At 33.6% G+C, this 10,778-nt stretch overlaps 1 protein-coding gene across 1 annotated transcript; it reads right to left on the reverse strand.

The window, feature by feature from the left end:
• Positions 1-1,702: 1,702 nt before the first annotated feature.
• LOC309401486 (olfactory receptor 6F1-like) lies at positions 1,703-2,647 on the reverse strand (the record flags this gene model as incomplete). Its single annotated transcript, XM_081970548.1, has 1 exon — positions 1,703-2,647. One exon carries the CDS (start codon positions 2,645-2,647, stop codon positions 1,703-1,705), a length of 945 nt encoding a protein of 314 aa, XP_081826674.1.
• Between the last annotated feature and the right edge of the window lie 8,131 nt (positions 2,648-10,778).

Here is a 10,778-nt window from a genome sequence, read left to right on the forward strand (position 1 = left end):
AGGCATGTAGTGATAAATTGTTATGCTCTTGCACATTTACTGATAATTTCAAACAGATTTTCCTCTTTGAGGACCAGACCATCTCATGCTTTTTATACAGTGCATTCAGAAAGTATTCAGACCCCTACACTTTTGTCAATTTTGTTATGCAGCAGTCTGATTATATAGTTGTTAAAATTCTTTTTCTCTATCTCATTAATTCACACTCAATACACTTTAATGAAAGTGAGAACAAAATTTTAGAAATTTATAAAAAAGGAAAAAAAGCTATAATATCATGTTGGCGTAAATATTCACTTATTGTAATAAACTTGAAATTTAGCCTCAGGTGCCTCACAGTTATCTTGATCACTGCTGACATGTTTCTATACCTTGATTGGAATCTACCTGTGGTAAATTAAATTGATTGGACATGGTTTGGAAATGCACACACCTCTCTATGGAAAGCCTCACAATTGACAAAGCATACTGTAGCAGGGCAAAAGCCATGAGGTTAAAAAAATTCATTTCAGTGTTCAGAACAAGGATTATTGCAAGGAACAGATTTGGGGAAGGCTAAATTAAATTTCTGCTTCACTGAAGTTGCAGAGCACACTAGACACCTAAGAGAACACTGGACACCGTAATTTTCAAATGGAAGAAGTTTGGCACAACCATGATTCTTCCAAGAGCTGGTCATCTGGTCAAGCTGAGTAATCAGGTGAAAATTGCAATTGGATAAACTTGATTGTGCTCCAGAGATCCTGTGTGGAGATGGGACAGAGTTCCAGAAAGACAACCATGTTGCTTCACCGATCTTGGCTTTATGCAGAGTGGCTAGATGTAAGTCTTTCCTCAGTGCAAAACACATACAAACCTGCTTTGAGTTTGCAAAAAAGAACCTGAAGGACTCTCAGACTGCAAGGAGAAGATTCTCGAGTCTGATGAAATTAAGATTGAACTGTTCAACCTCAATTTAAAACATTATATCTGGGGCTAACCAGGCACCGTTTATTACCTGCCCAATGTGATCCCAACAGTGAAGCATAGTGGTGGCAGCATCATGCTGTGGGTGTGTTTTTCAGCAGCAGGGACTGAGAGACTGGTCAAAATTGTGGGAAAGCTGAATGGAACCAAGTACATTTGCTTCTTCTCTAAACAGCCCCTTGCTTTATCACTTCAAAGTATTGTATAATTCCTTAGATTAATTTTCTGCTATTTTCTGTAATATACATTTGATCTTCAACTTATTTCTTTAGGTAATTTTCCATGTATATCCTACTGTAATGAATCACTACTAAATTGGCTTATTCACCATGCAGTATGTCAATTGGGAAGGTGAAAGAGTATAAGAATGCAAATGTAATAGGGGAAAAACTGAAAATGAAAGAGCAAAATGCTAATGCTCTGAAAAATACTTATCTCTCTCTAATACACAGATGTCTATAAATAGTGGAGGAGAGACACAGATAAAAGAACATGTTAAACACTATTAAAGAATTAGAGATTGAACAATGGGGAAAAATTTCAATGGAACTACATGAATACCAATGCTTGAGTATTTATGGTTTGTTTGAATATCTTAGTGAAGTTACATTAATACTGATAAATATATTTTCAAGGACACACAATAGATTTTCTTCAGAAACATTTTATACAAAAACCTGTTTTTTGTAGCCAACAAATAGACATACTTTAATTTCTATTTGTTGGTTACAAAAAATTAACCATTCCAATGCAATGAATGTCTAAACGCCCCCTTTACTTCTTTGTTCCTTAGCGTGTAAATAAATGGATTCAGCAAGGGAGTTACAACTGTGTTCAAAATGTTCACTAATTTGGTCATTTCTAAAGAAGTCCATTTAGAAGGTTTAACAAAGAGAAAAATAGTGGAACCATACCAAATAATGACAACAGCAAGATGAGAGGAACATGTAGAAAATGCTTTTTGCTGCCCTTTGGCTGAAGGAATACGTAGGATGATAGAGATGATATAAATGTAGGAAAGTAGAGTTATCATACAGGATCCCAATATAATGAAGAGAGATATAACAAAAGCTGCAATTTCAACACCATAGGTACTGCTGCAGGCCAGAATTATCCAGGAATCAATGTTGCAATAGAAGTGATTAATCACATTGGGTCCACAGAAAGTCAACCTTGCAATCAGAAAAGTTGGTATGAAAATAATGATGAACCCACAAAGCCAAGAGCTAGTTGCTAGCATGCTAGACAAATGAAAGTTCATGATGGTGCTGTAATGCAATGGATAACATATTGCCAAATATCGGTCGTAAGCCATGACAGATAGCAGGAAGTATTCTGTGCAACCCAAGGCAAAAACAAAGTACATCTGCATAATGCATCCAATGAAAGATATGGTTCTATTCCATCCAAGAATGGTGGCAAGTGTCTTTGGTACACAGGCTGTTGTATACCAAATTTCCAGAAAAGAAAGATTGCAAAGGAAGAAGTACATGGGAGTATGGAGACGTTGATTTGTAGTTACGATGATGATAATGGCAACATTTCCTAAAATTGTTAGAGTGTACATGATAAGAAATATTATAAAGATGAACATTTTTAGATAATGAGATCCAGGAAAGCCAAGAAGAATGAATTCCATAACTTTTGTTTCATTTTGGGCTCCTTCATTGGTCTTTTCCATTTATCCTTGATTTGGCTTTGCTGAAATTGGGGGAAAAACATATTAATTGGATTCAGGATTTTAATCTCTGAGACCTCCAAGATCCCTTTCAGCCCTATGATTCTATACTTGAAACAACTCACTTTTTCATTATATTAGTAGCTTTTTCCCTGTTTGATTTCACCTACAGTACATGAAATCACAATTATAAAATTATTTTAAAATAATAAACTCTTTCTTAGAATACTGGGATCACATTCAGCCTGCCTCTGTGATAGCTTCCTAAAGATATTGGGAAGGTACTTTTATTATCTGAAATGTAACTGTTATCTAGGGCAAATTCTCCATTCTACAGTAAGATGATTTTCCTAGTTATACTCTACCACAGTCTTATGTTCTACTTCACATTTTTAGCCTTCATTCACTAAATAACCAAACTTAACAGACAAAAACTTGTTGCATACAAACAGACAAATGTATATAGGCATTATTGTGTGTTAGTATGTCTGTTTATATTATATATCTATTAATATTTCTTTACAATGTACGTTGTAAGGCATTTTGAAATATTTGTATCCACTACATTGTAGAATAAATGTGAGACAAATTATAAATTATGACATATAGAATATTTTCCTGTTTTTAAATCTATATCTATAATGTAGCAGGAATTGGGGGGAAATAAAATACCATATTTTCCCATAGTATAAGAAACTCTGGAGTATAAGATGCACCTTAGATTTTGGGGAGGAAAAGAAGAAAAAAAATTCTGCCTCTGTCTACCACATATTCATCTGGCTAGCATCCTTAGCTTAGTCAGCTTCAGCACATTAGTTCGCTGGTTCTGAGTGCCCAGAAAGTATTTGTTGAACATGCAATTTTGGAATAACACATTTATATAAAGTTGAAGTGTTCTAAACTTTTATTCTTCGACCTAAAAAAACAAAGACCAAAGTATCCTCTACTTATGTTCTTAATCTGAAATGCACTTGCATGTCTATTTTAATTATTTGCAATTCCTCTTCTATCTAATAATTATTCATTTTTTTCATTATAAAAATAAATGATGATATAATAGAGATAGCAAGATAAAAATATGTAAATAAACTTGCACTTTTCCAATATAGTAAGTAGATTATTTTTTCATGATTTCTAGATCAAAATAATATCTTTGTATATTGCAGTTTGCAACTAAGCACTAATTTGAATGAATAATATTTATGACATCATAATTTCAGGCTTATTGAAATACCATGTTCAAGGAATTCTACAAGGATTTAAAATATTTTCATATGTTTTATTTTGTTATCATTGGAAAGAATCCTAAAGGCCAAATGTTTTCTTGTTCAACCTCCTCAATGGATTTATATTGCTATTTCCCCCGAGGTCACTCAGTAAATATTGTTTCACATAAACCAAAGAAATCTTCATAAGAGTAGGTAAGTTATATGGGACCTATTATTTTTTATTTAAAATTTGTGATTCATTTAATTTTGTACTTGATCATTATCAATATAAATTATTTTGACAGAGCCACTGCACAGTGGGAAGTTCACTTTAAATCTGTATCATATATCAAGGCTATTCACAATTCTGCCATAAATAAATAAATAAATAAATAAATAAATAAATAAATAAATAAATAAATAAATAAATAAATAAATAAATAAATAAATAAATAAATAAATAAATAAATAAATAAATAAATAAATAAATAAATAAATAAATAAATAAATAAATAAATAAATAAATAAATAAATAAATAAATAAATAAATAAATAAATAAATAAATAAATAAATAAATAAATAAATAAATAAATAAATAAATAAATAAATAAATAAATAAATTACTGTATGACTGAGAGCCACTGCACAGTGGGAAGTTCACTTTAAATCTGTAATATCCAGTATCATATATCAAGGCTATTCACAATTCTGCCATAAATAAATAATAAATAATAAATAATAAACAAACAAACAAACAAACAAACAAACAAACAAACAAATAAATAAATAAATAAATAAATAAATAAATAAATAAATTACTGTATGATACATTTTTTAGTGAAATAGTTTTCTGTTTTCAGAACAAATCTGTTATCAACTTTGGAAGTGAGATTTTAAATATTCCATACTACAAGGAATAATAAAGGCAGCTCTTTGTCCCATAAAATCTGAAACAGAAATTGAAGTAGAATAAGTGAATTTAAAAAAAAACATAACATAAATATTAGGTGTGTTTATAAAAGACAAAATACACTTTACATTTCTTATTTATCAGCTCTTCAAATTTATAGTTTTCTTCTGCTGGTCTCTTATTTCTATTATCTAGCTTCTTTCATTTACTTCTATAAATTGGATTTTCTAATGTCATCATCTTTACTTATTCATTTTTCTCAAATCAGATCCAAAATAACTTCACGATAATATACTATAATAGGTAGTGATTTAATAAAACACTTATTTGTAATGGTTGGTGCAGTGGCTCAGTGGTTAAACTGTGGGACTTGTTGGGTAGGAAAGTGGGGAGCCTGATTTCAAAACCAGAGCTCCATGTGACAGGATGAGCTCCCAAACTCACTCCAACTTCTGCCAACCTAGCAGTTCAAAAGCATACAAATGCAAGTAGATAAATAGGTACCACTTCAGTGGGTAGGTAATAGTGCGCTGTGATATCAGGATGGCCACATAACCCAAAAATGTCTTTTGGACATGCTGTCTCAATGGCCTTCAAAACAGAGTTAAGCATTACAACCTATAGTGGCAATGACTAACATAATAAAATCTGCAGAGACACCTTTACCTTTTTATAACCCTATTTGTAATGGTTGGACAAATCATATAGCCCTTTTTCTAATTCATTCTCTTACATTAAATATTCTCTACATTAAACTATAGCAATGATAATCCCTAGCTGACATTAATTTGCAGGTCCTAAGATAAATATAAAGAATAAAAAAAGAAAACCACGTTTTGCCTTCTGGTTTAATTGATCCTTTTTTCAGTGAAAAAAATTTTTTTTTTTGGTAATAAGATCAGGCTGGAAAATAATGATGTAACATTTTGGGGAAAAGATGCAAGTTAGGAAGCTGGAGCTGGAGGCCAAGATAGCAAAAACCTCCACAATCACAATCTTCTTCCCAGTGATGCTCAGATAAACTGGAATAAAGGAGACCCAAACACTTCAAAAGACCAGCATGCTAAAGGTGATGAACTTGGCTTCATTGAAAGTGTCTGGTAATTTGCAGGATAGGAAAGCTACAATAAAGCTGATGATGGCCAAAAAAGCCAGGTAGCCCAGAACATAATAGAACATATTGATGGAGTCTTCACTGCATTCTACTTCCATTTGCCCAGTTGGTGAATCCATGTTAAGATGTAGAAATGGAGGAGAGATAAACAACCAAGCAGCACAAATAGCTACTTCAATGAAGGAGCAAATAACAACAATGGCATTTGCCACTTTTTGTCCTAGCCATTTTGCAATCCTGTTTCCTGGTTTTGTAGCCATGAAAGCCAGAATAACAATGATCGTTTTTGCCAACACACAAGAAATCCCAATGGAAAAAATTAGGCCAAAAGTTGTTAGCTGAAGGAGGCAGGACACTTTAGCAGGTTTGCTAATAAAAAGCAGGGAACAAAGATAAGAAAGTAGTAAGGAGATAAGAAGAACCCAACTGAGATTCCGATTGTTAGCCCGGGCAATGGGTGTGTTCCTCTTCTTTATGAAAACTATTATTACCAAGCCTGTGATAAAGGCCAATGATATAGCAAAAGAAACCAAAACAGCCCCAATAGGTTCACAGTAGGAAAGGAAATTTAAAATCTTTGAGATATACTGATCTTGATTAATGTTTGGATATTGATCCTGGGGACGTGGAATACATTGAGCAGCAGCTGAAAAGAACAAAAAGCTGAGTCAATAAGTCCATTTCCTTTTTAAAAAAGTTTTGATTAATTTTTGAATTTGCTATCAAAAAAGATTTTGAGTTGTAAAGGGGGGGGGGATAAGGATGTAATCAGATCTCAGAAGGGCCAATATCTTAATTATCTTCCTTATAGGATGATAAAAATTATCAACAAGTTCTTCTTTTAACCTTTGGTGTCTGGAGAAACAGCACGAAGAAATCTATCAGATGCATAAGAAAAAAATCAAAACAGGTAACCAAACATAATGAGAGGCATTGGTATTCATTTTTATCCATGTAACTAAAAGAATCACAACACATGTGACTGTTGGATGCAAACTGATTTGTGTAATCCACAAACAGCGGATGCAAATATCTGAAACATAGATTTTGTATCATGATGCATGTGTTCCTGTCGCTCCCTGTCACCAGTGCAGTCACCTTTCATAAGGATTACAGAAGAATCTAATACTCAGACACTGCTGACATTTAATCTATCACTTTAGTTCATAAAATAGACCTGCTTTTATATTCAGTAGTCCTAGTTTCTGAAGTCAAGGTGCTTTACCACTCTTACTTTATCAATTATTGCTGTCTGAGAGCAACATGAGAAGAACTGTTCTTCTTTCATGGAATGCTGACTATATTCTCCCTGAAACTCCTTTTACTGCCCATTTTTTCTATTGAGGACATAGTTGAAGACACAAGGGTGACTTTCATGCCCACCAAGTGAGATGCTACATTTCACTGCTTTAAATTCAAATAATTGCATGTTCATTAATATTAAACTCTAAAAATCTTGCTAAAAAGTGAAAAATGACTTTTTTCAGATTTGCTAGGAGAGAGGAGGGAGGGAGAGATGGAGACACACACACACACACACACACAATACATTGGTGGTTATGGGTATGTATGTGTGTGTCAACAAGACTGACAACAGTAACAAAAGAATAAAAAATAAATATTTCTCAAAAGCACAGTTGATAATATACATAAATATAATGCCACTTTATACCAATTTTCTGCCATATTAAAGTTATTGTAGATAGTAAAAGTAAAGGTTCCCCTCACACATATGTGCTAGTTGTTCCTGACTCAAGGGGGCAGTCCTCATCTCTGTTTCAAAACCTAAGAGCCAGCTCTGTTCGTAGACATCTCCATGGTCATGTGGCTGGCATGACTAAATGTCAAAGGCACACACACTTCCCACCAAAGGTGGTTCCTATTTTTTCTACTTGCATTTTTACATGCTTCAAACTGCTAGGTTGGCAGAAACTAGGATAAGTAATGGGGGCTCACTCTATTATGTGTTGCCAGGGATTCGAACCACCAAACCGCTGATCTTTCTGACCGATAAGCTCATCGTCTAGCCTCTGAGCCACTGTGTCCCTCAGTATTGTAGATACTAAGTCATAATTATACACCCAAATAACTCATTCTCTTCTATTCATTACTGATATTTATTATATGTTAACTATATTTTTCAAAATATGTATTTCCTTATACAATAATACAATAGTAGAGTTGGAAGGGACCTTGGAGGTCTTCTAGTCCAACCCCCTGCCTAGGCAGGAAATCCTATACCATTTTAGACAAATAGCTATCCAACATCCAGCTATCCAACATTATAGATTATATTTTAGATTTACACTTGTACCAGTAATTAATAGACCATTACAATAATGCATTTTTATCATAGAGATTAATTGTTAATCATATCATATTCATTTTCTATTTTTAAATTTTTCATAGATCAAATAAATAGTATTTCATTTTTAATACCACAACAGATTTAACTCTGATCAGGACTGGTTATTTCAAATATTAGGATGTAGAAACCTTTACTTAACAAAACAACAGAATATAAGTTAGCCATATCTCCTCTGTACATAGCTACTATATTAATCATTTTTCATAACGATATATGTAAGTAACTAGAGAACTATCTCTAAATGACATGTGAACCTCTTGTTCAAACATAATTATACACATGTGTAAACTGTCACTTACCTGTCTGGTTAGAAATCGTGTATTGAACATGGAACACAATCATAACAACATACTGATTTTCCTTCTTGAAGTCTCTTTCTTTGTCCTACATAGCAACTTTCAACACACAATGATGGGGGAGGTACCTAATTTTATAAAATGTGTCATAAGCATTATTATTATAATTATTATACAATTGTATCACAGCGGCCAGTTGTCACACTGGATTTGGCATTGATTACTAGTCGGGCCCCACCCAGGGGCCTAGGACGTCGTAATGTATTTTCATAATATATGTGCAGATCCAAGCAGTGCAGCTTTTTGCATTTGACTGATGGTGATTTGTCAAGTTTTAACTGTTTTAAATGTAATTCCAGTGCTTTTGGAATAGCACCCAGCGTGCCGATTACCACTGGGATTACCACTGCTGGTTTGTGCTATAATCGTTGAATTTCAATTTTTAGGTCCTGGTATTTCGTGATTTTTTCATGTTCTTTCTCGTCAACCATGCTATCGCCTGGTCTTGCGATGTCTATGATTGTAACCTTATTTTTCTCAACTAGTGTGATGTCTGGCGTGTTATGCGCCAGTATTTTGTCCGTTTGTATATGAAAATCCAATAGGATCTTGAGCATCTGATTTTCGGTGACTTTTTCAGTCCTATGTTCCCACCAGTTTGTTGTTGTTTTAATATTATATTTTTTGCACAAATTCCAGTGGATCATTTGTGCTACTGAATTGTGCCGCAATTTATAATCAGTCTGCATGATTTTTTTACAGTGGCTGAGTATGTGGTCAACAGTTTCATCAACTTCATTGCAGAGTCTGCATTTGGCATTATCAGAGGATTTTTCGATTTTGGCCTTAATGGCATTTCTTCGGATAGCTTGTTCTTGCGCAGCCAGGATTAGTGACTCTGTTTCTTTCTTTAATGTACCTGTTGTTAAGTCCCTTTCGGGAGAGGGGGCGGTCTATAAATATGAATAATAAAATAAATAAATAAAAACCATAACCAAGTTTTTTCACTGTCCACTTTATCTTTTATTTTTTCCAGAAATTGACCATGCAATGCTTTGTTCTGCCAACTCTCCATTCTTGATTTTATCACATCTTTTCTGTATTCTTGTTTCGTCTATTGGGCCTTCAGTAGATTTTTGTTCTTTACTTCGATTAATAGATGTTCTTGATTTTCTTTTAGATAATCAGCCAGTGCATGTTTTTCTTCTTCAACTATTTGCTTCACAATAATCTTCTGCCACCTGATTTTTGGGGCAGGTATAATCTATCAGTGTCACCATGTGGATGTAAACTGTAGTGCACTGTCATTAGTTTCCTGGTTTTTTGGTCCAAAATGTTAAGGTGACCAACTTTTTTACAATGAAAAGGAGGACAAAACATGTTCTATGTCCAAAATGTCCAAATCAGCTTGTGTCCAGTTAACTATACCAGCTGTGTATCTTATAACTGGTATTGCCCAGGTATTTATGGTCTTGATTGTATTTCCACCATTTAACTTAGATTTCAACATTTTCCTAACTCTGTTGGTATACTTTCTCTTGACAATAGTTTTTACTTCTCCATGTTTGATGCTATCCAACTGCAGAATGCCTAAGTATTTGTAGGCTTCATTTTTGTTGCATTTAATTAGTTGGCCATTGGGCATTTCAATTCACTCACACGCAGTGATTTTGCCCCTTTTTATGGATACAGTGGTGCATTTTTCCATGCCAAACTGCATTGAAATATTGGTGCTGAATACTTGGACTGTGTTTGTCAGTGATTGGATTTCTATTTCTGACTTACCATAGAGTTTTAAATCATCCATATATAATAAATGCGAATTTTTTTCAGTTTCTTTGGCTGTTTGGTAGCCCAATTTCATTTTTTTAAAGATTACCGATAGCGGGATCATCGCGATGATGAAGAGAAGAGATGAAAGTGAATCACCCTGGAAAATTCCTCACTTGATATAAACCATTCCGTAGTTCTCATTCCCTACTGCCAACTCAGTTCTCCATTGTTTCATCGCCTTTTCAATGAAGGATGTAATATTTTTGCTAATGACAGTTAGCATTATGCCATTTTATGATCCAACTATGTGACAATGAGTCGAATGCCTTTTTATAATCAATCCAGACTATATTCAAGTTCGTTTTTCTTTTCTTACAATTTTCTAATATCATTTTATCAATCAGAAGCTGACCTTTTGTGCCCTTGCTCCTTCTTTTATTGCCTTTTTGCTCTACTGGCAAGAT

The sequence above is a fragment of the Natrix helvetica genome, assembly GCF_964273705.1.
Source record: "Natrix helvetica genome assembly, chromosome: Z".
In the NCBI taxonomy this organism is placed as follows: Eukaryota; Metazoa; Chordata; class Lepidosauria; order Squamata; family Natricidae; genus Natrix; species Natrix helvetica.